Genomic DNA, 27,754 nt, shown 5'->3' with positions numbered 1-27,754 from the left:
TGTCCAGCTAAAGTGAACCAACCGTCTCTGACAGTACATCGATCAATGTTTCAAGTTTCCTCACAGGCTACCTTTTGCCCAGCTATTGATATCACTTTCCTATGAAACACAAATAGATAGCTCTATACAGTTAGGGAAAACATAACTTGGATTTGAGCTTAACAATTTTTCACTCCCTCCTTTTTTTTAAGATATTGGTTCACTTCTGCATTTCATTTACTGCAAACTTAAAACGAGCAGCTAATCCTTGTGACTTTCACCTGGAATGCAAAAATAAACTGATGTGAAACACCTGTAGTGTAAAAGGGAACAAGTGGCTAAAGTCAACACATGACAGTGAATAGTAAAGTTATAACTCCCATGTTCTGTAAAATCACAAATATCTAGAGATAAGCAAGCTTATGTTCAGTTAAGCACTTGTATCATGTCAAAAAATGAGAGAAACACATTAATTTATGGATAGGAGTATCAAAATTCCTTGTTATGTCATTTTCTTCTTCTTCTTATCCTTATGGCTGAATTATAATTAACCAAATCCTCACTGTATGTTAGCTGTTCTGAATTTGAGATAAAGTAGTTTATGTGATGCATGCCTTTGTGCTCATGAAGTATATGAAAAGAGAGTCAGCCATTGTTCATCCTCCTGGGGATCTCATTCTCCCCTTTCTGGAAAAATGATTGTCTAGCATTCAAGCGTGAGCAAACTGCGGTTTTGTTCAAAGTAAATATTGTTAAGAATACAATACTTGGGTCATTTGGTCCTTCTATACTGGCAGTTCTGCATTCAATATGATTGTGGCTTTGGCTCTACTTTCCTGTCAGCTCTCCATACCTCTTAATGATTGAATAACAGTTTTCGCTTAGCTTGGAGTATATTCTAATATAGAGCTGAAAATGTGTTGCTGGAAAAGCGCAGCAGGTCAGGCAGCATCCAGGGAACAGGAGAATCGACGTTTTGGGCATAAGCCCTTCCTCAGGTATATTCTAATATACCCATCCTCCAGTAGAATTCCAAAGTTAATAACCTGCTAAGAGAAAAGAAGAATCTCCTTGTTTCAGTGTTAAATGGAAGATGCCAATTTTTAAATTCTGCCTCTGGTTCTGAATGCCACCTGCCTCTCATCTCAGCCCCCACCATATGCGCAAACATACACACACAGAAACATTCTCTTAGGATCTAAACTGTCAGTTCCCTCAGGATCTTATTTTTACTACTTCACTGAATTCCAGAGGATGTGGGCCCAACCTACTCCACCTTCCCTCGAAAGATTAAAGCCTGTTGAATCATTGTATTCGCCCACTAATCCTTCTTGCAAAGTCCACACTGTAACAGACCATTCTGAACGCTGCCCCAATTTTTGTCTCCATTTAAACTACTATTTCCAATCTTGGTGTCTAATTGGTGGATCTCTTTTCCTTTTGTCATTTCTATTTTTGCCTACTCCAATTTTCTCCAGAATTGCCTCACTTGTTTCACATATCTAAAAATCCAGTTCATCCAAAAATCTGCTCGCATCCTCTCCTTGCTGGCTCATCATCTCTGTCCTAGTTGGTTAAGTGGCCTAATGCCTGAAATTTAAAGTTGTCATATTTCTGTTTAATTTTGTTTTCTCATTTTTCCCTATCTCTGTAATCATGAGTTTGACCTCTTGTACATTCCTTTCTTTAGCTCTGCTGTGGTGGCTGTACCTTAGGTTGTCTGAACTCTCATGGAATTTCCATCCTTGGTATCTCATATTAACTTATTATCCTTCCTTTCCTTTGGCCTGTTTAGGGAGATTTTATAAGGGAATTTATTTTCCGTTAAAAGTTGTTATGTGAATGTTGACAGGATTGGGTTCAGTGCAATGCTATCACAGGTCAGAAAGGCCTTTGTGTTGGCAACTTAACTCAAAAGTTGCTGATTTAAAAAGTGTTCAAAGGGCTATGAGCCTTCTGCAGTAATAGCATCTCCAAGAAAGTAGGGAGGGAACAAAAAGCATAGCAATAATACGACTAAACCTTTACAAAAGCAAAATACCGCAGAAGCTAGAAATCTAAAAGCAAGCAGAAAATGCTGAAAGTACTGTCTCTCCACAGATGCTATCTGACCGGCTGAATAGTTCTAGCTTTTACTATTTTCATTTAAATGTTTAGGTGAATTTTGGTGAATGAGGTGGGATAATCAGTCTTCAAGAATCTACACCATACTTTCTCTGCTAAATGATGTAATAGAGACCACACTAGAAAGTCAAGTTGCAAAGCTCAATTCAGAGTATCAGCGGATTTGCAAGTTCATTAATCTTGTATTCTAGATGTTAAATTTTTCCTTGCAATAGTGAAGCTGTTTGTTTGGAGAAGAAGGATCGATTTCATACGATATGCCTAGTAAAATATTTGGCCTAGAATAAGGGGTAAAATGGACAGAGAGGCAAGAGTATATGCATTTCTGCAGGAGTTCTACAGTTCAAGACAGCAATCTAAGAGCTGCTTTGTACTGTAAGAAAAAAACAGCCTACCATGTGAGAGGCTGCATGTTGAGAAGAGATTTCAAATTGGCTGCTATGTGTTACCTGAGAGCAACAGTAGCTACTCTTCAAAAACAGTTAACTAATTGGGAGATGTTTTGTAATGTCCTGAGAATGTGGAAGGTTCTATATAAATAGTCTTTTAAAATATACACAGAAGTTTTCCTGGAGCGTCGGAGGCTGAGGAGTGACCTTAGAGAGGTTTATAAAATCATACGGGGCATGGATTATGTAAATAGACAAGGTCTTTTCCCTAGCTTTGGGGAGTCCAAAACTAGTGGGCATAGGTTCACGGTGAGAGGGAAAAGATTTAAAAGGAACCTAAGGTGCAGCGTTTTCATGCAAAGGATGATGCGTGTATGGAATGAGCTGCCAGAGGAAGTGGTGAAGGCTGGTACAATTGCAACACTTAAGAGGCATCTGGATAGTTATATGAATTGGAAGGGTTTAGAGGGATATGGACTAAGTACTGGAAAATGGGACTGGATTAATTTTAGTATATCTGGTCGGCATGTGAAAATGTGTACAGGGTATAAGCAGGCAGGAAAGAGTTAAGTTTTGAATTTTGTGAAACGAGGTTCAGCTGAGCATGACTCACATCAGATAAGAACTTAGAGTTCACAATGGCGTGCTGGAGGCAAGGGTAATAGGTTAACAAAGTGAAAAAACAGTCATTATGTAAAGCCATTTAATAATATTGGAAGAATTCAGTATGCAAGATCAGCTAACAAGGGAAAAAGTATCCATTGTATGAATCCAGTTAACAAGGTTAAGAACATTCACTGTATAACAATAAAGGGCTTGGTCTCTGCTATTGATACTTGTTGATTATAACAGTCATAGAGTCATAGAGATGTACAGCACGGAAACAGACTCTTCGGTCCAACCCGTCCATGCTGACCAGATATCCCAACCCAGTCTAGTCCCACCTGCTAGCACCTGGCTCATATCCCTCCAAACCCCTCCTGCTCATATACCCATCCAAATGTCTCTTAAATGTTGCAATTGTACCAGCCTCTACCACTTCCTTTGGCAACTCATTCCATACCTGTACCACCCTCTGCGTGAAAAGGTTGCTCCTTAGGTCTCTTTTGTATCTTTCCCCACTCACCCTAAAACTATGCCCTCTAGTTCTGGACTCCCCGACCTCAGGGAAAAGACTTTGCCTATTTATCTTACCCATGACCCTCATAATTTTGTAAACCTCTATAAGGTCACCCCTCAGCCTCTGATGCTCCAGGGAAAACAGCCCCAGCCTGTTCAGCCTCTCCCTGTAGCTCAAATCCTCCAAACCTGGTAAAATCCTTGTAAATCTTTTCGGAACCTTTTCAAGTTTCACAACATTTTTCCGATAGGAAGGAGACCAGAATTGCACACAATATTCCAACAGTGGCCTAACCAATGTCCTGTACAGCTGCAACATGACCTCCCAACTCCTGTACTCAATACTCTGATCAATAAAGGAAAGCATACCAAATGCCTTCTTCACTATCCTATCTACCTGCGACTCCACTTTCAAGGAGCTATGAACCTGCACTCCAAGATCTCTTTGTTCAGCAACATTCCCTAGGACCTTAGCATTAAGTGTATAAGTCTTGGTGGGCAGCACGGTGGCACAGTGGTTAGCACTGCTGCCTCGCAGCGCCAGAGACCCGGGTTCAATTCCCGCCTCAGGTGACTGACTGTGTGGAGTTCTCCCCGTGTCTGCGTGGGTTTCCTCCGGGTGCTCCGGTTTCCTCCCACAATCCAAAGATGTGCAGGTCAGGTGAATTGGCCATGCTAAATTGCCCGTAGTGTTAGGTAAGGGGTAACTGTAGGGGTATGGGTGGGTTACGCTTCGGCGGGTCGGTGTGGACTTGTTGGGCCGAAGGGCCTGTTTCCACATTGTAATGTAATCTAATCTAATCTAAAAAAAGTCCTGCTAAGATTTGCTTTCCCAAAATGCAGCACCTCACATTTAACTGAATTAAACTCCATCTGCCGCTTCTCAGCCTATTGGCCCATCTGGTCAAGATCCTGTTGTAATCTGGGGTATCCCTCTTCGTTGTCCACTACACCTCCAATTTTGGTGTCATCTGCAAACTTACTAACTATACCTCTTATGCTCGCATCCAAATCATTTATGTAAATGACAAAAAGTAGAGGGTCCAGCACCGATCCTTGTGGCACTGCACTGGTCACAGTGCCTCCAGTCTGAAAAACACCCCTCCACCTCCACCCTCTGTCTTCCACCTTTGAGCCAGTTCTGTATCCAAATGGCTAGTTCTCCCTGCATTCCATGAGATCTAACCTTGCTAATCAGTCTCCCATAGGGAACCTTGTCGAACGCCTTACTTTTAGAATAAATTACACACAGTGTGAAAACGGGCCCTTCGGCCCAACAAGTCCACACTGACCCTCCAAAGAGCAACCCACCCAGACCCACTTCCCTACATGTACTCCTTCACCTAACACTACAGGCAATTTTGCATGGCCAATTCACCTAACCTGCACATTTTTGGACTGTGGGAGAAAACCGGAGCACCCGGCGGAAACCCACGCAGACACTGGGAGAGTGTGCAAACTCCACACAGACAGTTGCCTGAGGTGGGAATTGAACCCGGGTCTCTGGCGCTGTGAGGCAGCAGTGCTAACCATTGTGTCACCGTGCTGCCCATATAGATCACATCTACCGCTCTGCCGTCATCAATCCTCTGTTACTTCTTCAAAAAACTCAATCAAGTTTGTGAAACTGAGATGGGGGGGAACGGGATGACAATATTGGCGTAGTTGGCAGGATCCAAATGGATAGTTATGATTGGATGGTGTCAGCAGCCGTCCAGGACATCGGCGTCGAGAGACGGACAGGCCCACAAGGTAAGATTTTAAACCTTGGTCCCTCTCAATGATCCTGTGTGCCGGATCCCCCTCCTCAATCGCTCTCTATTCTACAGATTCCTCGAACGGTAATAATTTGTTCAGGTGGGCGCTCAATCTACGATAATATAGCTCATCACGTGGATTATCGTGGCAGACCTTTCTTAACAGATACCAGGAAGACCCGATTTATCAGGTGTCTGTTCCATTTGCCTAAAGGTACTTTAACCGTTTCAGATTTAACAATGATACCCATAAATCGATTCCCACTTGAACACAGCTCAAAGCTTAGCAGAGTGCAGAGGACTCGAACCTTAACAAACCTATCAGGGGACTTGAACTCAAGTACCCTGTAGAGGACTTGAACTTTAATCACATCCCCTCCCCTACCCCCCACCCACTCCGGGGACTCGAACCCCAGTACCAGACCAAAGGTCTGTTTCCATGCTGTACATCTCTGTGATTCTCTGACTCGAAGTTTCCCAAATACCAAGTGTTCTGTCTGAGCTCATATTCTTGTTTAAAATGGGAATGGAAATCAGAGCTATTGACATTTTGAATTTTAATATCGCCTGTAAACTTTATCAATCGACAGCATGTTGCCAAAGTCGTTAATTTGCTCTCTCCTCGTGCACCCTCAACCCCATTCCACCCTTTGTTACCTGAGGTTGAGAGTTCCAATGAAGTGGCAAAACTGTCCAGTGGTGACTGTCATCAAGGTGTGATTGTTCTTTTCCCCAAACCTTGTCAATCAAGCAGTTTTTCACTGCCCTGATTGACTGATCTCTTCAGTGCTTCACTTGGTTAATCAAGTATTTTTGTGGACATTGACGTAATGGTGTGGAGATACTTTGCACAGCAAAACAAGTGATAGGACAGTCCTGGGATCACACACGCACCCACCTTAGCAATACGACCCCATTGTAGCCTCCTAAATTATCGTGGATGTAGCTATTTGCCCCTGCTCAGCAACTCCCAGCTCTCCGTTTGGGCATTGAAATGGGATCGTCTTGGGACTAAAGTTGAGAGCACTGCTATTTCATCTGTTTTAATGAGTAGTGTCACAAGACAGCTGATAGTGTTCAGTAGCTGGACCAAGTTCAGGTTTTACTTTTCATCTCTGAAAGCAAGCCAATGAGTTTCATTTTGCAACTCCTAAAATTGGATAGCAATCCATGTTCGGCAAGGGGACAATGCCAATATATGTTGCATGTACTCCCTAATGTGAAAATGCCGGTATTAGACTGAGGTGGACAAAGTCAGAAGTCAGACAACACCAGGTTATAATCCAACAGGTTTATTTGAAATCACAAGCTTTTGGAGTGCTGCTCCATCAGGTGAAGTGGAGAGAAGCACACAGGTACAAAATATGTAGGCGGAAATGCTCTGTGTCTGTGTGCTCCCCCTCACTTCACCTGATTAAGGAATAAATCTGTTGGACCATAACCTGGGGTTGTGTGACTTCTGACTTTATATTTCATTGACGTGAAGAGTACAAAGTTAAGCAAAACTCAAAATAGCATTTGAATTATGCCTAAAACTCATGGTTGTATTCTGAGTGATGGGACATAGGTTCATTCATGTGATTTTCTGATATATTAATCCACCGAGTTAAATATAGTTCTCTGAAGGAGACAAACACTCACTAGAAGGGAACTTGAGGAACAGAATTCATAGCTCTATTTTTAGCATGTTCTGTGGAAGTCTGGATAACCCTCTCATTCCATTCCTTCTTTTTTAAAATTCACTCCTGGGCTGTGGATGTTACTGATACAGCACAACAGGAGAGTGAGCAGCACTGAATTCCAAAGTTCAAAGAAGTGTCTTTGGACTCAAAGCATTAACTTTGCGTCTCTCTCTCCACAGATCTGCCAGACCTGTTGTTTCTCCAGCACTTTCTGTTTTTACTTAAGATTTCCATCATCAGATTTGTTTGGAGATCAAATAGTGCACTGAACATAAATCTTTTGATTGTCGTAAGTGGACGTAGGCTGCATGTGGCTTTGGTGCCATCGAATACTAATGTTACAGTTCTTTGGTTTTCAAACTGGACTTCGGGAGAGCTGAGCAAGTCCATACTCTAAGACTATAGCATCTTTCAAATTCTATATTCTTTCTGTATCTTTTGATTTAATAGTACAATGTTTCTGTTTATGTATTCTTCTAAAGACTTTATACAATGTTAATTCTATTTTTCTTTGAACAGCTGTCACTGTTTTCTCTAATCAGGGATTTTTGAAATTGTGTTTTCCTCCATACTGAAAGTTCAACGACTTTTAAGCCAACTAAATTTATTCAAATGTTTGTCAGAACTTGACTTGTTTTTTTTCCACTATGATCCCCATTAGGTTTCCTTTGGAGTTTTTAAGGTCACTAGGGCTGTTTGTGACGATGAGCAAGGTTGAAGTGTGGCACCGATCTTCAGCTTCCCAACTGGGAAAGGTACTTTTAAACCTTTCATCTGAACCCAAGTTAATTAGCCCAGTTTTCCTCCCCAGCTTTGTAGAACTAGATACTCTTGAGCTTTGTTATAAAATAAAATACTTGACAGAAACAAAACTTGACACTGTGTACCCACCGATCAAATTCCTCAGTTTCTGTTCTTGAACCCATCTGCGTATCAGTGATCTTCCCTTGTTTTGCACCTCTTACCTTATTTATCCTGACCTTCTTACTTTTAACTACGTTGCCATGGTCAGCTATGATCTATGAGTTAGATTGTGCTGTTTTTAAATGACATTTTGTGTCCTTCCAAACTGTATTCAGACCTCAAGACTTATGCCTGGAATATGGGAGATTAAGATTAAGGGGTGATTTGCTTGAGATTTTTGATTTTTTTTAATGGAATCAACAGGTTAGGTAGAAAGTTTTTCTATCTTAAAATCTAAACCAGGCCATTTGGTAGAATAGGAAACACTTCTTTGCAAAAAGTGATACACAATGTGGAATTCTTTCCCCAAAATTGCATTAGCTGCTGGGACTTGCCTTATTTTATCGACTAAAATCAGATAAATTTGGTGAGGCAACGGCAAGGGTGTAAAGCAAGGCAGGTTGATAGGCTTAGCATATAAAGTTATACATCATGGAAACAGAGCCTTCTGTCCGACTCATCTGTGCTGACCAAATAATCTAACCTGATCGAGTCCCATTTGTCAGCATTTAGCCCATATCCCCCTCAACCCTTCCAAGTTCGTGTACCCATCTAGGTGTGTTTGAAATGTTGTAATGGCAGCTTGTTTCATATATGCATCACCTCTGCATAAAAAGTTGCTGCTCAGATCCTTTTTAATCTTTCTCCCTCACCTTCAACCTATGCCTTAGCTGTTCATCCTATCCATGCCCCTCATGATTTTATAAAACTCTATAAGTTCACCCCTCAGCCTCTGACGCTGTAGGGAAAAAAAGTCCTAGTCTGTTTTACCTCTCCCTATGGCTTAAATGCTCCAATCCCAGCAACATCATTTTAACTTTTTTTTAACCCTTTCAAGTTTAACAACATATTTTCTATAGCAGGGAGACTATAACTGAAGACAGCATTCTGAAAACCATCTAGAATGGAACAGGCTCAGTAACCGATGTCCTCTTTCAGTTCCTAATACATTTGTTCACTTTGACACTTTAATCCTTTGGCTTTTCATGGTGACTCTGAACTTTGCATCTTCGTGTCTTAGTTTATGTTACTTTTTGTTGACATGATCTCTCAAATCACAGAATATCAGGGGATGTCTGAGAAAATACTGCATAGGTCCTTTTCAAATATCCTTCAAAACATATTATGTTAAGATATTATCTTAAAGGGCCAGAGTGTCGTCAAATTGACAAAGCAATAAACCAGATAAACTGATCACATGTCAATGCCCGGCCAAGGGGTAATCTTCGAAGGATTATAATATGAGAAACCTAAAATGTTCTTCATAAAATAAATGGAAAATTGAAGACAGTCAGCAAATTTTTTTTTCATGGTGAATTATCTTGGATGGGGCTTGTTTATCAGCCTCCACTACAGAAATGTAAGGGAAGGAAATAAACAGGAGCATAGAGGTACATGCAATAAGGGTACAACTGCTATCATTGGTGACTCCATATAGATTGGACAAACCAAACTAGCAATGATACTGTGGAGGCGGATTTCATGGAATGTATACATGATGGTTTTTAAGATCAATACATTGAGGAATTAACTAGAGAACAAGCTATCCAAGAGTGGGTATTATGCAATGCGAAAGGATTAATGGACAGTCTTTTTCTGCAATTCCATTGCAGATAAATGCTAAAGAGAGAATTGTTCATTAAGATGGAAAGTAAAGTTTAGAAAAGGTTTAGTGTCTTCACTAGCAGAATTATATGTCGAGTGTTCACCATTGTTTACCTGTGGTTAGAATCCATTATATGATACAGAAATCTGGTCCAGGTTTTCTGTTGATTTGAGTGCATCGTAGATAAAATAACAACTTTGCGTACTTTAAACAGGCTTAACAATTTTTGTGACAACCCTGGGAATAGTGGAGCTAGAATTCCCGTTCTCTAACACAATGAGGTGTAACATTCCACCAACCTTCACTCTCGGTGCAATGATGGTGTTGTGCTGTCTACAAATATTTTTCCCTACCACCTGAAAAAAGCAGCAGTGTAAACATCACAATGAGTTTCAGCAACTTGCTATTCCAAGTGCTGTGATTCCTTCCATAGTCTTTGATTTAAAACGGTTCTTTTTTCCCCACTTTAGTCCTCAATCAAAGGTACAAAAATTAAAATGATATTGTTTGCAATGGTATGCATGTGTTTTTTTTGAGCTTCTGCATAGTCATGCATGCACGTAGCTTACAGGGAACATTACTCATAGTCTCATCACTGTGGAAGAGTCCTCTGAGGACTTTTTTTTGTAACCTTGAAATTTAGTGTTCTTAGTCCACACATGATAAGGCTTTAGACATAATAGCTACAATTTTTGCAATGCGCTTGTTGATTTCCACATTGAATGACAGATTGAGAGTGATTGAGGGGCGTATATTTCTGAAGTTATCAATAACTTGAGTCATCTTATCAATGGTAATAAATTGTGGTATGGCTATATCCTCAACAATAACATTGTTTTCCTGATACTGATAGTACATTGCAGCTGGTGTAAGTAAAATGCTGAATGTTGAAGCACTTCGATATTATTTGCTATCAATTACATTGTTGTTAGTTTGGCAACTTTATGTTAAGATCATATCACATAAATAGCTTCGAAAATGTTGTGCACTTGTCCTTTTCAAATCGGAGTTCACTTTTGTGAGGACTGTACATAATAGCTGTATTTGAGAGACCCAGAGATGATGCGCCATGAACAATTTTTCAGGACTATCCATGAAGTTTTGATGTAATTCTTTGGCAAGTTTTTATAAGTTTTAGAACTTTTTGACCTTTTTGCCAAAATTGAACACACTCCGTGCTCCTTGTCTTATATTTGGTGAAACAGAGAATGTTTCCTGAGCCTAGAAATTCTGTTTCTGCAAAAATGATCAAAGATTATATGGAAAAACCCAAATGTGTTTGAATGCACATATCTATTGGAAAGACTTGAAACTATTCCTCAGCAAGTAAAACTTATGACATTTTTAACAGCGTGAATCATCGCAAGGTATTTCATGGAGGCATTTAATACAAAGTATGATATTCGGGCATAAAGTAAAAGAAGCTTTTAAGGAGCATCTTAAATCAGAAAAGTAAGGTTGAGACCAGGTATATCGGGACAGTAATCTAGTGCTTGCGCTCCAGGGAGCTGAAAGAGCAACCACCAGTGTAATGATTGTAATTGGGAATGTTCAAGAGGCGGGATCTAGAGGAATATAGATCAAATAGAGAATTGTTGGCTTGGAGGAGATGACAGAATTAAAGAGCAAGGCCATGGAGGGATTGGAGAACAGACTTTTCAAGTCAAATGGCTGCTTGTTAGCTAAGGTCAACAAGGAATGATAGAAACTGTAACTCATTGAGAGTAAAGACATGGGTACTTCGCAGAGGTGTGAGAATGAATGTGAGATTTCCACTAGGACTGTACTGGAATAGTTGAGTCAAGAAGTTAGTTCAATGAGTTTTCAGCTATATAAGCTGAGACAACAATGCAGTTAGAGAAGAGAAAGAGGTGGAAATAGGCAATCTTATTAATGGCATATACAGGGGAACCTCGATTATCCGAACAAGATGGGCAGGCACTATTTCGTTTGGATAATTGATTATTCGGTTAATCTATTCAATGCCTTTCCCCTGGGGCTTGGAGTTTTCTATTAAGTCTGCTCCCTGTTCAGACTAGGCAGCAGCACAGCACATGCGAGGTCCCACCCCCCTCAACCCCGTCCAACACTGCCCCTCCCACCCGCCTCCAACCCACTCCAACACTGCCTTGCACGCCCCCAATCTCCGTCCAAAACCGCCCCTGTCTGCCCTCCAACATGGCCCCCTGCCTGCCCCCCAGCCCATCCAACACCGCCCTCTGCCTGCCTCCAACGCCCCCCCGCCGCCCATCCCCAATCCCGTCTCTGGATCAGCCGGACTGGACACCCACGACAAGACTACTGCTGCTGCTGCTCCTACTACCTTTTGGAGGATGAGTCTCCCAATAGCGCGTGTGCCGCGCGCACCCAAACATAATGTTTTACTGCAACTTTTTGACAGGTTCCACCTTTGCCTGTACAGGACAATGCGATAGAGATTATCTGGGGAAGGGGGTTTTAGGGTACACCCCTCTGTACAATTCCAGGGAAAGTGTGGGGGAGAGAGGGTGGGAGGTCAGTCACTTAGAGATGGTGCCTGCGCTCCCATCAGTCCAGGACTGTTGTCAGCAGCACTTTTAATCTCTATAAACAAAAGGTGCGATCGGTGTTTAATTAATGTTTCTGTCGGGACCTCAAGATCTCCTTCGGATAATCCAACTTTCGGATGAATGGTATTCGGGTAATTGAAGTTCCTCTGTATATATGAAGTTAAAAATTTAGAATAAAATACAATAAGGTGAACAGACTAGTTTACAGAACTAGAGTGTGTTGCTGGAAAAGCACAGCAGGTCAGGCAGCATCTGAGGAGCAGGAGAATCGATGTTGAAGAGCTCTGGCCCGAAACGTCAATTCTCCTGCTCCTCGAGTGCTGCCTGACCTGCTGTGCTTTTCCAGCAACACACACTCGACTCTGATGTCCAGCATCTGCAGACCTCATTTTCTCCTAGTTTACTGATGGAGACTGATTCCAGACTTATTGCTAAGGAGAAATGGAATCGCTAACTAGCAATCAGGAATCTTTACAGTTGAACTGAGCTATGAGCAGTCAACCCAACACGAAGTGATGTGTGTTGATCGTTTCACCAAGATTTCTTTCCGTCAGTTGTCCAATATGTTCATTGCATGTCATTTGTTTTTCATTTTATTGGTCCAGAATGATTTCTGCTTGATTTCTATTTCTATATATTATCTGTTTTCAGCAAGGAGTGAAATTTCAGTTTCAGGATACATTGCATTATAATTTCAAACTTATTTAATATTGTCATCACGTTTATTTATTGTAATAGATTCAAGACAGTACTGAAATGCTATTGATTAAAACAAATTACACTTGGAATTTTTTGTGTAATATTCTTTACTCACTGCCTCAAATTACTGATTACTACCATCAAAATTAGCAGAGCTGTACTTTTTTTTTTCCCTAAGACAGACTGAGCCTGTAATTTCTATACCAGTCTTAGACAAATCAGAATTGTAACCACCAGTACTTTCTGCCAGAGTCCGAGAATGTCAGACCTGTCTCTTCCAGTGCTGTCTCCAATATTAAAGAATAGCAGCCATGTGCTCACCAGTACTGTGTCTCAGTGTTGGGTAGTGGCAGACCTGTCTCCAGAAATACTGTATCCTGTTGTAATACAGTGACTGACCCTGTCCTGTGTAATGCAAGTTTGTTGCTTTGCTGTCGGTGCTCGTGGAGAACATATGATAATTCCATACACCAAGCACTGTATTTCATTGAAATTTAACTGGCAGTACTAGTTATATTGATAGTGAGGTGTCATATTTGGTGCAAGTTTACTTTAAGATATGCAATATGATATCTGTGTGTTCATACCTGCTTTGCTTACCTTTCTAACTTCATATTAAAACACTATTAAGAATGAGATATTGTTTTTCCCAGGTGTTCTGGATAGCAGTGCTGCTGATTTTGAATCTGTTGATGAAATTTTTGATGCAGTTGGTGATGTTCTGCAAGAAGTGTCAGTTTCAAAAAATAAAGATGACGTACGAGAGATTTGTCAAAAAATGTTTAACACCCTTAAACTGTGAGTAAACATTTTCTTTCATACTTTTGTGTCATGGATGTTTTGTCAGCAAGATGAAAAATCTTAAATAGTTGTAAATGAAACTCCTTTAAAACCTGTACTGTCAAAACCTGCATCAGTATAACAGGAAAACGTTCCACTTTGACTTGCACAACATTGTAGATATACCATGTTTGTGCCTTGTTCAGTGGGCATGTGTTACTACAGAATGATGTGATAACTTTTCATCCTTTGTAACTATGCAACATTCAGCAGTTGTCAACTTTGTAGTAGTTGAACCAAATGCCTAAGTTGTGCAGACATCAAGTTGGTGATAAAATAATGTTTATCCTTTGCTCCAGTAATGCCACTGTGATGCCATTTATCAAAGGGGGAGAGAGAGACCGAGAGAGAGAGACAGAATGAATTAGTGCAGCTTGACCTCAACAAGAGAGATCATGGGTGAAAATCTTAGAGTTTTCTTGACTCTGTAATGGGTGAAGATGTGATTCATGGAAAAAAGGCCTCATTAATAAAAGGAACTTTAATATGCAATGTTGCAACTTTGTCACATTCCTGCAAATATGTTTTTATGGATTAGTATGAATTAATGATTTATTGTTATAGTTTTCAAAATTCTATATCTGTGTGTGAACAGTTGAGGCCAGTGGCATGTTATCTTTGTGTCACCCAGGCTTGTAGCTAACATAATTATTGCTTTTACTTGGCAGCAATACATCCAACTCCTCAAAATCAAATGTGCTGTTGAAAGCTCCTATACAGCTCTCGCAAATGACTGGGCACGCTGGTGAGTAATATGTTGGAGTCCTGTAATATCTCTGCATTGTGAAACTTTGTTCTTCGTGTCAGTCTTTTATATAACCAATTTCTTTATTAATTTCCTTCTATTACCCTGGACATTGTGTCCTTCACTGGGGTTTCTCCTTTCTTGAAACCTCGACTTGAAGTTTGCTAAGATGTGATTCACAGATTACTGCTGCTAGATTAGAGATATGCATCACTGCTTTGGACAAGTTTGGTTCATTGCTTAGAAAGGGAATTGAACTTGGGATTTGTGCAGTCTGTATAGATTGACACCACATTTGGAACTGCACAGTTAAACTAAGAAACTGGGGTTTTCAAGATGCACTTTAAGGAAAAAAGATCTGATAACTAATCCCACACCCCTCAGCCTGCTTTGTTTTAAAAACACAAGACCTGATTAGTTTCAGTGAGTTAAGTTTTACACCATTCAGAACTACTTATAGAGGTGATTTGTCGCACAGAAGGAGCTCTTTGTCACTCCAAGAGCAGGCCAGAGGCTGAGATATGCAGAGAATAACTCCCCTTCTGTTCTCTTAAAGCTGGCCCACTATCTGCATGAAACACATCCCCAGGATCTGCACTTGCTTTTACATGGAACTCAAACCATACTCACATTCAACACAATACAAGGCAAAGCAGCCACTTGATTGGTATCGTATTCACCACCTTCAACATTCACTCCCTTCACCATAGATGCAGTGGCAAGAGTATGTACTGCAGAAACGTACACAACATCCTTTGACAGCATCTTTCAAACCCAGGACCTCGACCATTGAGAAGGAGAAGAGCAGCAAGTGTATGGGTGTGCCACCACCTGTAAGTTCCCCTCGAAGGCACATATTATCCTGACCCAGAACTTTAAATCTAATACTAGGTTAAATCCTGGACTCCCCTGTTAATGGCATTTTGTGTCGACCTATGCCCTAAGAACTTGTAGTTCAAAAAGGCAGCACTTAAGACCAGTTAGAGATGGACAATGATAAGACACCCCATGAGTGAATATTAAAATATTTGTTCATCAAGTCTATGCCAGCTTTCTGTAGAGCAAATCATTTTAACTGATCTGGCCTACATGTGACTTCACTCCCATAGCAATGCAGTTAGCTTTAAGCAGTTAGGGATGAGCAATAAATATTGGTTTAGCCAGCAACACCCACATCCATAAATGAATGAGTAAAAAGGGCACTAGATACATGGGAACCTTACTGCAAGTTCCCCTCGAAGCAGCTCCCACACTGACTTGGAAAAATGTTGCCATTCCTTCAGTGTCACTGGTTCAAAATCATATTCTTCCATTGAGGATGTACCTACAGCACATGGACTGCTGTGGTTCAAGAAGGCAATTCACCACAACCTTCTCCAGGGCAATGAGGTACGGGCTTTAAATGCTGGCCAGCCAACAACACCTGCAACTAAGTGAATTTTTTTTAAAAACCCATTATTGTACTCTATCCCTGTCAACCTATACGTTTATTTTCTTCACATGTCTATTTAATTACATTTCAAAATCATGGATTGCCTCTTCTTCTGTTGCCCTTGTGGGCAGAAAGTTACAGGTCATAATCACTCGCCACATTTTAAAAAATACTTTTTTCTGACATTCCCTCTGCATTCCTTATGTAAAATTCTAAATCTTTGCCCCTAGTCTTTGTACCCTCACTAATGAAAACAGTTTTTGTTGGTTTGACATATTCAAGCAAGCCTTATCAAACAAAATGGATTCTCTCCATGCCCCATTAATATGTCCAGTCTTTTCAATGCTATAAATCTTCTCTGTTATCCTGACTTGATTTTTTGAACACTTTGTATCTTTGAATATTATGTCCCCACTCCTCACCATTTTTAGGCCACACTTTGGTTGCTGTGATAGAGTTGTTTTCCGACATGACAATTTGTGCTTGTAGCTGATCAAATTTACTCACAGCACTTTGTGTTTGCACATACATTCTAAATCTGTGGCTGTTGTTTCTACAGCTGTGTGGAGGCTGAACATGCAGAAAAAGGAAAGTGAAGTTTGAGTGTACTGAAGCCAGTTGAGAGACCACACCCTCCTCTATAGCAGAGATTGGATCTGACTACTTGCCAAAGTGTATTTTGTATACCCAAATGATCTTGGGCAATAGCAGAACAGTACTGCAGTTGCACTGTGTTGAGCTTAACAATGTTAAAAATCACACAAGACCAGGTTATAGTCCAACAGGTTTAATTGGGAGCACACTATCTTTCGGAGCGACGCTCCTTCATCAGGTGATAGTGGAGGGCTCAATCGTATCACAGAATTTATAGCAAAAATTTGCAGTGTGATGTAACTGAAATTATACATTGAAAAATTGATTGTCTGTTAAGCCTTTCATCTGTTAGAATACAGTGATAGTTTCACTTCTTTCGTGTGTAAATCACACAACTTTTTTTTTAAAGGGGCATTCTCTGGTTAGCTGGGAACAAGGGGGATAGCTAGACAAAAGGTTGAAGGTGTTAGCCCCCTGTGTTCTCTGTCTATGACCTGATGTTTAGATTGATTCTAATCTAAAAAGTGAGATAACAGTTTTACATAAATTCATGCAGTTTTTGAGCTCAGAGTTCGACATGAATGTATGCAGTTTTTGAGCAAAGTGTAATGTAACTCTGCAAGTACAAATTCACCCCACAGAATATATGTGTGCATGTGGGTCTTTGTCTGTTTGTGTGTGTGTCTGTCTGGGGTGGGGGTTGTGAGAAAGTGTGTGAGTGCAGAGTGTCTTAAGTCTGTGAGGGGGTGCATGTGGGAGTGTATCTCTCTATAAGGGTGTGTGTGGGTGTCTGTGTGCGCATTTGTGTGTACCTGTGTCCATGTGTATGTGAGTGTGTGTGTGTGTGTGTGTGTAGTGCAATGGTGATCACCTATAATATGACATGAACCCAAGGTCCTGGTTCAGGTCCTCCCAATGGGTACCGAACTTAGCTATCAGCCTCTGCTCGGCCACTTTCCTCTGCTGCCTGTCCCGAAGTCCACCTTGGAGGATGGTCACCCAAAGGTCCGAGGCTGAATGTCCTGGACCACTGAAGTGTTCCCCAACTGGGCGGGAACCCTCCTGTCTATTGATCGTTGTGCGGTGCCCATTCATCCGTTGTCGTAGCCTTTGCTCGGTTTCCCCAATGAACCATGCCTCCGGGCATCCTTGCCTTCAACGTATAAGATAGACAACGTTGGCTGAGTCACATGAGTACTGCCATGTACAAGGTGGGAGGTGTTCCCATGCGTAATAGTGGTATCTATGTCCACAATCTGACACGTCTTGCAGCGTCCACTGTTGTTAACAGTTAACAGCTGTCACCATTGTTAACAGCTAACCCGAGAATGCAACTTTAAAAAAAGGTTTTGTGATTTACACACGAAAGAAGTGAAACTATCACTGTATTCTAAAAGATGAAAGGCTTAACAGGCGATCAATTTTTCAATGTATAATTTCAGTTACACTGCAAATTTTTGCTATAAATTCTGTGTTCTGATTGAGCCCTCCACTATCACCTGATGAAGGAGCGTCGCTCCAAAAGCTAGTGTGCTTCCAATTAAACCTGTTGGACTATAACCTGGTGTTGTGTGATTTTTAACTTTGTATAACCCAGTCCATCACCGGCATCTCCAAATCAAGCTTAACAATGTATGTCATGGGTTTATAGGAAAAGATTGGATTCTCTTTTTTTTTCTTTCTATATAATATGCTGAGTGCAGACCACAAGACAGAAGACGTCAAAGGAATCTGGATGATGAGAAGGGATTTAGGCACGGTGAGTGAAACCATTTTTCAGAGCAGACTACTTTCTCTGAGTTAATACACCTTTAATGCACCTAGATTACTACCTTTGAAATTAATCATGGAAAAGCCAAATTCTAAACTCTGAAACCAATAATGAAAATGTTTGCGAACTGAGCCCATGAATGCAGCGTATGCAATATACATAGTCAAGAAGTATTATTAGAACCACTAAACAATCTTGTATTAATGACCTGGAACAAAACCTAAATTGCTGGAGAAACTGATCAGGTCTTGTAGCATCTATGGAAAGAAAGCAGAGTTAACATGTCAACTCCAGTGACCCTTCAGAACAATGATGAGATTAGTAACAGGTTTTATTCATACATTGTCTGACCATTTAATCAAAATAAAATTATCAAATGAAATATAATGTGGAGAAATATTAACTGATACATTGGAAAAATGAGCATATAAAACATGAAATCTAGTAGTATAATCCTGCAGGCCATACAGGGATAAAGATTCCTGGGTGTGGCATGTACTAAATCTTCGAAGGTGGCAAAATGAGTTGACTATTACTGTAAACTGAATTTAACAAGTCCATAGAGAGCAAAAACTAGGAAGTTGTATTTTTTATTCTTTCTTGGGACCCGGGCACACTGGCATTTGTTGCCCATCCCAAATTGTCTTTGAACTGAATGGCTTGTTTAGAATTTCAAAGGGCAGTTGAGAGTTATTGACATTGCGGGAGGTCTGGAATTTCAAGTAGTGCAGACCAGATAGGAATGGTGGATTTCTTTCTTGAAAGGACCTTAGTGAGCCAGATGGATTGTTATGACAACTGATAATGATTTCATGCCACCATTTCTGAGGTGAAGTTTACAATTCCAGATTGTGAACTGAATTTGTATTCCATCAGCTTCAATAGTGAAGTTTCTGTCCCAGAGCCTTTCATCTAGTGATGTTACCACTACACTTCCTTTCTATAAAACATTGATTCGACTTCTGATTTCTTATAATGTCCAGTTGTGCTCACCTCTCTTTGAGAAGGATGCCAAAGCCTTGGAGAGGGTGCAGAAGAAATTTTACTGCATATTAATAATGCTGAAGGATTACAATTTGTTGGAGAGATTGCAGAAGTTAAGATTATTCACCTTAGAGCAAGGAGGATTAAGCAGGTATTTGCGGATGTGTTCAAAATTATGACCGGTTTTGATAAGAATGGTCTTGATTTGGAGCAACTGTTTGGGCAAAATGCAAGGGATTGGCAAATGTGAGGAAAAGGTATTTAGCAAACAATGAGGTTATTGTGATCTAGAGGTTGGCCGAAGTGGATTCAATTGTGATTTTCAAAGGAGATTTGGAAGTTGACACGGTTATCGGGGAAAAGCAGGGGAGTGAGAAAAATTGGAGAGTTACTTCATAGAGCCAGCACAAGCCCAGTGAACTACTTTTGTTGTTATGATCGTCTTCTGTAATTCTGTACAAGAAAAGTGAGTTCTCATGAGAGAGAGAGAGAGAGAGAGAGAGAGAGAGAGAGAGAGAGAGTTGGCTCAGTCTTTCAGCTTGTGAAGCACACTTTTAGGCTTTAGGCTCTAGACTCCACTTGACACCTTCCACATCTTCGGGGCATATAAAAGTGCTTTACAGCTTGTGAATTCACTTGAGCACTAGGTCAGTATGGTTTCACGTCTGATTTTTGCACATAAGATGTTCCAAACAGTGATGCTAATTACCCTAATCTTTATTTTCAGTGGGTTTGATCAAGATAGAAAAACAAGGGGTTCTATCCTGCTACTTATTCTGATTATGCTATTTTACATCCTTGCCAGGGTTTTGGTTGAATAGATTTTTGAGTGGGTGCCTTGTCTGTCATTTCAATTAACTTTAATTGAGCTTTCTACTTAAACTATGCACTAGAATCAGTACATTGGCACTTGAATCACAAGCCAGTGGGCCAAGCTGGCACTTGAAATTCTGGAATTGGAAGTGGCAGACTTATTTCTGCCAAGGTGGAGAGCACTTAATTTTGTAAAGGCATCCACAATTGTTTTTTGTTTGAGTCAATGTTGTAATAATCGTTCATTGCGGGCACTTCCCTTATGCTGTCGATGAATTGCTAAAACGGAATTCATTAAAATATGTCAGTTAACTCGCTGAGCTTGAAGATTTGTTTTCAGGTGTTTCGTCACTATACTAGGTAACCTCAGTGAGAGTCTCCAGTGAAGCGCTCTGTTTATAGGAATTGATTTCTTAAGGTGGGTCATGTCATTTCTGGTTCTTTTTTTTCAAGGGAAGGTAGGTAGGATCTAAATAGGTATGTTTATTGATGGAGTTCTGATTAGAATGCCATGCCTCTAAGAATTCTTGTGCATGTCTTTGTTTCACCTGTCCTCGGATGTGTGTGTTGTCCCAGTCAAAGTGGTATCCTTTGTCTTATGTATAGGACAGGCGAAACAAAGACACGCACGAGAATTCTTAGAGGTCTGGCATTCTAACCAGAACTCCATCAATAAACACACAGAATCTAAAATCGATTTACCTTTCCTTGGAAAAAAAACTGGAAATGACATCACCCTCCTTAAGAAACCAAGACCTGTAAATAGAAAGGCGGGACATACCACCAGTGCTTCACCAGAGACTCTTAACTGATGATGTTGCCTAGACATGGTGACGAAACGTTTAAAAACATCAGTCAAGCTCAGCGAGCTAACTTACATACTTATAATCAATCTGAACTACAAATCTTCTCAAAAATTGCTAATTCATTAAAATTCCCCACTGGCTTAAAGTATAACTGACTGAAAATTAATTCTGTTCTCAACTTCAATACATCTAACTGTGGACCAACTACCTAATCTCTCAGTTTGTTCTACAATTGGAGCAGTTTGAATTTGATAAAACTGATGTTTGTCAAATTGGTGATGTGGAAAGCACCAGAGTCTCTGTATTTCTTTAACGTCTTTTGTGACCCTAGGACATAAAGTGCTGTTTGCCCAATGAAGTGCTTTTCAAGTCCAGTTAATGTTAAAGAACAAGCACAGAGCAAGTTCTTAGAAACAGCTTTCAGATATTATGTTAGACCAACTAGTTTTGGTATTTGTGAATACTCTAGGAAGCCTCAAGGACCCTGATGCTATTGAAATAGTGGTGTGGGATATTTTACACTAGTCTGAGATTTTGCATCAAACCTGAAAGTTGGCACTGCCAATGTTTTCTCAATATTTTGCTGAAGTGTCAGCTTGAATCATATGCTCAGGTCTTGAGAGTAGGATTTAATCCCCAAATTTTATCATCCATAGATAAGATTGCTACCAACTGAGCTAAGGTGATCATTCGGAAATATTATCATAAAAAAATAGCTTTTGTACGTTCAGTGATTCAATTATTCTCCACACTTGGTTTTGTTTCTCTTCCACCACTATTATTTCAAAGCTGCCAAAAGAAACCGCTGAGCGATGGAGTTATTAATTCTGGTTTCATGTATTCCTGGTGGATTACCTCCTGTCTCAAACAGCCCTTCCCAGTAAAACAACAATCTGATAGTTATAAAACTAATAGACAAAAGTGTTCAAAGAAAATTAGAATAACAGTTGCTGCTTTTCTTTAATTGTCCCAAAGGTAATTTGTTCCCAGTTTGCTCATAGTAATCCAGAGAATGATTCTTCAATTCCTGAGTAGTCCTGGGAAATTAGCAACCTACTGAGTAGTCTTCAATCTTGTGCTTAATTAAAGCCCAAGATGGGAGGAGACTTGTGTAGGTTATAAAACCAATGTCCGAATGGCATTTCTGTCTACTTTGAGCTTAGTGTCATATTTGCATTAAGCTACAAGCACTAAAATGAGCCTCTTACCTGCATTGCTTGCGACGGCAAGTTAATCCTTTCCATTGATTGTTACAACTTAGGCTGCATTATGTCTCTGTTAGCTTGACTTCTCAGCCACCACTGAATGTCCCTGATTTTTCTTATTTCATAGCATAAGGAAGCAGAATATGGTGTCACAGTATCCTGAAAGCAATCCTTTGTACAGAATCCTTCTATTATGTGGATAACTGAATGTGCTGACTTATTCAATCCCAGTTAAGTGCTTCAGTTTAGTACCCAGTTTTAAGGAGGAGAAAAAAAACAGCCTAGATTTTTGTTTGCTTCTCTCACTGTTTCATCCGATGGAAAATGCCAGCAAAGATATTAGCATGGAAAATGATTGCGTTGTTCTGCCTTGGACCCCAAGTATTCTTTCCTATACTTCCACGCTGTTCAAATTCAATTTTGAAATGTAACAACAGATGAGCTCCCTTTCTTCATGGTAGGCATTTTTTTCTTAGAATATTCCCTGGAGGCTTCCTGCTTCTACTCCTGACGAAGGGCTTTTGCCCGAAACGTCGATTTTCCTGCTCCTCGGATGCTACCTGAACTGTTGTGCTTTTCCTGCACCACTCTATTCTCCGCCCCGCCCCCCCCCCCAAGTATTCAGATTACCCAGTTTCAGATGGTAATGTATCTTAGAGTATCTCTAAATCCAAGATAAGAATTTTATTTTCTTCTGCTTTAATGTCATGTAATTTCAGACAGTAGATGCTAAGAAACTTGAGAAAGCTGAAGCACGGCTAAAAGCAAAGCAAGAAAAGAGGACGGAGAAGAATTCTCAGAAGACTGCAAATCCTTTGTAAGTGCTGGAATTCAGGAACTGGAATTTGCACAGAGCTGAGCTTTGCTCATAAATTTGACACTCTTTGTTGGAGTATGTAGAGTGGGAAAATAGAGGATGTTAATAAGCTCAGGTTGTTCAGCCTTGCAAAGGATATCTCGTTTTTCTACTGATTAAGGAATATTGTTTTGTTGCAACACAGTCATCAGTTTAAGAGGTTTGTATCTGTGCCTTCTGATCAGTTATACCTTATTGCACTATATATAAATCCAAATACTATTTTTAATGACAGTATTTGGTTTCAGAATTGCAAGACTTCTGTTGTTAAAGTGCCTTTCAGACCATGGGCTTTCCCAGAGGGCTTTATAGCCTGTGATTTTTAAGGTGGGAGCACCATTCTTTATATGAGAGAGAGGCCCAGAAGCATTCCATTTGGCAATGAACTTAGTAAGAAACAGGTTATGTTGCAAGCAGAGCTGCCTTCAAACCAGTTCTGAAAGAGCCTTTTGGTTTTTTTATGACCATTAGGGTTGCTACAGTTTGTGTGCAATTGCATGAAAAGTAACAAATGTAATGACTGTTCAGGAAAGAGAATCCCATCAAAATATTTAATTATAAACTGGTTCTGGAGCTAAAAATTATAGAGCTTCTGACAACAAAACAGGCTCAAGTAATTTATGTCATAAAATTTTACTTTATTGAACCAGTGGATATTTTCACTAGTTCAAAGGGTGAGACATTTTTAGTTAGCATTTTGAACAATCTCAATGCCTCAACTCAGACCCTCCTGCTGCAGCTCAGTGGAGAGCTCTGTAATCTTTTATCATGAGATAATGTGCCTTTATTTTTCTCTCTGCCAAAATGAACAATTTCACATTTTCCACATTATACTCTATTTGCTAGATCTTTGCCCACTCGCTTAACCTACCCAAGTCTTTCGGTAGCCTCTTTATGTCCTTTTCAAAACTTTCTCTCCTGCCTGTGTTGTAACATCAGCAATTTAGCAACCATATTTTCTGTTCCTCCATCTGTTCAATCTTCTGACCAACCACCCAGCTTTGAACAATTAGATACTTTTTCTTTTAAGTGTGGTAACCTTGTTTTACAACTATGGATGGTAGGTCCAGTCCTTGGAATTTTCTTTCATGTCAGAAAATGTTCCATATATTCCAAATATTCCCTTAAATGTCTGCCAGAGCATCTCTGTTTACATGTCCTTCAATCTAATTTGCCAGTACAGTTTAGCTTTCATGCTGTCATAATTTCCCTTGTATAAATTTAAAATGCTACTCTTTGAACCACTGTTCTCTCTCTTGAGCTGAATGTAAAATTCATCATATTATGGTCACTGTAATCTAGTGACACCTTTAGTATGAAATTATTAATTGATCCTCAACCCTGGGTGACTGGCAGTGCACTGAGCACATCTCTGAACTGCTGTCTGAGCTCAGCTGCTTCTTCCCACCGTCTATGCACTGTCATCCAGTGCTGGGTATGCTTGCAGAAAATCAAGCTGCACTATTCTTGGGACTCATCACAAAATTAAAGATTTTCTTAAAGTTCACAAAATTCCTCAAGTATCTGCCTTTTTTTAACCCAGCTTGACAGAAATCACAAACCAGATTTCTGCAATTCACGGCAATTACTATTTGTTATAAATAAATACATCCTAGCTACAGGTAAAGGAATTGTCAGCATAATACTCGACTAGTTAACATCGACTCTTATAGTTCTAAAGAAGGATCACTGATCACTTTCTTTCCACAGATGCTGCCAGATCTGCTGAGTTTTTCTAGCAATTTCTGATTTTTGACTGTACTAAACTCCCCTACAAACACAGACAGGCAAGCACAAAAGTAAATTTTGTGTTTTGGATGGAGGGTAAAACTGGAAAGGCAATTCATTGGTTCCTGACTACTGGGTTTGAGAAGACCCCTTTGGCTTGCTGTTAGCACTTGCTGCTTCTCAATCTCCCTTATCCAGGCACTTCCACTTGTGTTTAGCTGGCACAAGTGACTGGTTCACAACTTTTAAACTCTGACTTTTTGATTAAAAGCCACATTTACAATAACTGCTGATAGAAAATAAACTGGCTTTCTTCAGGCTTTAGATTTCTTTTAAACTGCAGAGAAAAGACAGCACCTCCCTTTTCAGAGGTCCAAAAGCTCCTTGTTATCACTGCTAAGCTGTTCAGTTATCTGAATTCAGTGCAGTCATTGGTAGACAGGAGACATTTGCACACTGTTTCACAACCATCAGAATTTGGTGCTACCTGAATCTCACTTCATGCCCACCTCAGCTCCAACTCATCCCAGTAACCCCTCATTGCTTGAACAAGCAGCAGTGTAAACAGGACTTTGGGTGAGTGTTGGTAACCTGCTTTTAATTCCCTTCCACAATCCTTTCTACTTTCAAGAAAGGTTCCAGCCTACTGCTTTGCACCTCCAATCATGGATTCTGTCTCCTGAGGACCAATGACAGGGAGGGAATCTGTGATTGAAGGAGAATGACAGCAAACATGGGGAGACCTTTCTCCGGCCACCTATGATTGACTTTTCCTGGCCATTTCCAGGGCTTTCAGGGTTTTTTTTTAAGTTGCTGCTCGGAGGGAAACATGCAAGTAGTGGTGTTGCCATATATTTGCTGCCCTTGCCTTTCTAGATATCGGAGCCGCGTATTTGGGATAGTTTCACCTGGCATAGTTTCTAGTTTGGCACCATTTAGAAACTATCTAGTTCAGTCCTTCCTAGGCTTTAATGGATTATCTTAAATTTTCCTGCATTGAAATCTATTTACCATTGTTTTACCCTTTCACTAAATCTCTTAATTTGTCCCTGTAATTTTATACTTGGAAATAAATTCAGAATTTACTTTTAATGAACTTCAGCTTTATCTAACAGTCTCTTCATGAGGGACTTTACCCAATGTACTCTTGGAGTCCATATAAACAAATCCATAGGTATTTCCTGTGGTAATGCATTCAAAAATTTCATTGAGATTTGTCAGGTGCAACCTATCCATTTATCCATGAGTATGACTCTCTGATCAGCAGAAAACTTTTTTAAGGCTTTCAATCACTAATTTCATCACAATAGATGTCAGATTGTCTGGTCTTCAATTTTCTAGTTCCCTCTAGGAGGAAATGGGCAGATACTATAATGTAAGGTAGTTGAGTCACTGCTGTATAGTACCACATGGCCAATCCATTTGAATGTTTCTTCCTCTGAGGAGTTGTTAATGTTCAGTGATTGTAATTAAGTCATGTGATTAAATAGGTCTGAGCGACTGGTTCAAATGTAAGTCATGTCTTGCAATGTTCTTCCAATGTGTTATGTTTATCCCCAAGCATTTCTCTAGTGCAACGCTGAGCCTTTGAAAGCAAATTACAAGATGGAGCAGTATTACAGACCTCATTTGTTTCGCTGTATTGATTCTAGCTTATCTATGTTAGAGGACCTGTCAGGTTCCAGTTCTCAAAGTTAAGCCACTGCTTTCAGTCTTGTTGTTGTGACAAGAAACTGGCATTGCTTTTAGGTAAACAAGGAGCTGATCTATTTGTATGTATTTACCTGTCAGAATAATACTAGTGCGTAGGCATGAGGAAGTACGCAGCACTGGAGGTCCAGAGCCATTTTTCAAAAATTCATTTTCTTAACAAAAATAAATAAACCACTGCCTTTCTCAGCTCCTCTAAGCACATGTTTTATCCTTTTTGAAGTCGCCCCATGAGACTTTTGATTGTTTTGTATCTGCTTACCATTGCTAATATTGTTGGCAAGCAGCCCCCCTTTACTGTTTCAGAAAGGAGTCGGGGAAGTGATATTGGGCATTGGGAAAGATCTGGAATCCTCTGAGCTGATTAATGGACTTTGTAAGGTATGATGTTCTTTGCTAACATGCACTCATCCATGGAAGGTCAGTTTGTCTTGGTGAAGTTCCATGATTTCCATTGGTGATGAAAATGAATGGCTGTATGGTTGGATTTGCTTTGAACATCTGGACATGATGTGTTGTTGCTTGACACTAGCTGAAGATGTCACTTTATTTTCAGGTAATGCAAATAAAATGAAAATATCCTAAAGATCTGAATGCTAAAAAATGTGCAGTCTTATCAAACGTTGTCTAATTTTCCTCTTGTATGCACCTTCCAAACAACTTTCTGCCCAAAGAATCATCAAATTGTGCCAGGTTAATGGATTAACTTCAAAGATCCTTTTGAAGTGTGGTTTCTCCTGGAGCTCTGTGCTTTGATGTGGCTTTTGCACTGACACTTTCAGAACTTTCTTGCAAGAGAAATTAGAAATAAATTCCTGTTGTAAGATGTTGATGTTTTCTTTTTATGCTGTGGTCAAGCTCTTTATTTTAAAAGAGCAGATTGTCAGTTACTCATGGTGCCAAATTTGCAAATTATTTCGAGACTTGCCCAAGCTGCTCATTCTTTGAACTGTCCAACATAGGATATTTATACCATTAATCTGAACTGGAATCACAATCTCCAAGATGAAAAGCTAGTGCGGTAAATGTATTACTGATATCTCTTCCTCACTAATAACCAAAAATGAATATCTAAGACCATAAGACATAGGAGCGGAAGTAAGGCCATTCGGCCCATCGAGTCCACTCCGCCATTCAATCATGGCTGATGGGCATTTCAACTCCACTTACCTGCATTCTCCCCATAGCCCTTAATTCCTTGTGACATCAAGAATTTATCAATTTCTGCCTTGAAGACATTTAGCGTCCCAGCCTCCACTGAACTCTGTGGCAATGAATTCCACAGGCCCACCACTCTCTGGCTGAAGAAATGTCTCCGCATTTCTGTTCTGAATTTATCCCCTCTAATTCTAAGGCTGTGTCCACAGGTCCTAGTCTCCTCGCCTAACGGAAACAATTTCCTA

At 40.1% G+C, this 27,754-nt stretch overlaps 1 protein-coding gene across 4 annotated transcripts in view; it reads left to right on the top strand.

Moving 5' to 3' along the window:
- Positions 1-27,754, top strand: part of abcf3 (ATP binding cassette subfamily F member 3) — a 102,365-nt gene that overhangs the window by 9,053 nt on the left and 65,558 nt on the right. For 2 of the 4 annotated variants that reach the window (XM_043702561.2, XM_087993390.1), the window contains exons 2-5: positions 13,521-13,665; positions 14,376-14,452; positions 18,182-18,237; positions 22,777-22,874. In XM_043702561.2, coding sequence (XP_043558496.1) covers positions 13,521-13,665; positions 14,376-14,452; positions 18,182-18,237; positions 22,777-22,874 — 376 coding nt within the window. Of the gene's footprint in view, positions 1-7,207; positions 7,340-7,711; positions 7,806-13,520; positions 13,666-14,375; positions 14,453-18,181; positions 18,238-22,776; positions 22,875-27,754 lie in introns of those variants that run through there. The other 2 variants (XM_087993391.1, XM_043702562.2) reach the window with 2 other exon arrangements.

The sequence above is a fragment of the Chiloscyllium plagiosum genome, unplaced genomic scaffold (genome assembly GCF_037043375.1).
Source record: "Chiloscyllium plagiosum isolate Xiang-an unplaced genomic scaffold, Cpla_swu_hap1 HiC_scaffold_13, whole genome shotgun sequence".
NCBI lineage: Eukaryota > Metazoa > Chordata > Chondrichthyes > Orectolobiformes > Hemiscylliidae > Chiloscyllium > Chiloscyllium plagiosum.
This window is presented reverse-complemented; position numbering and strand designations above follow the sequence as displayed.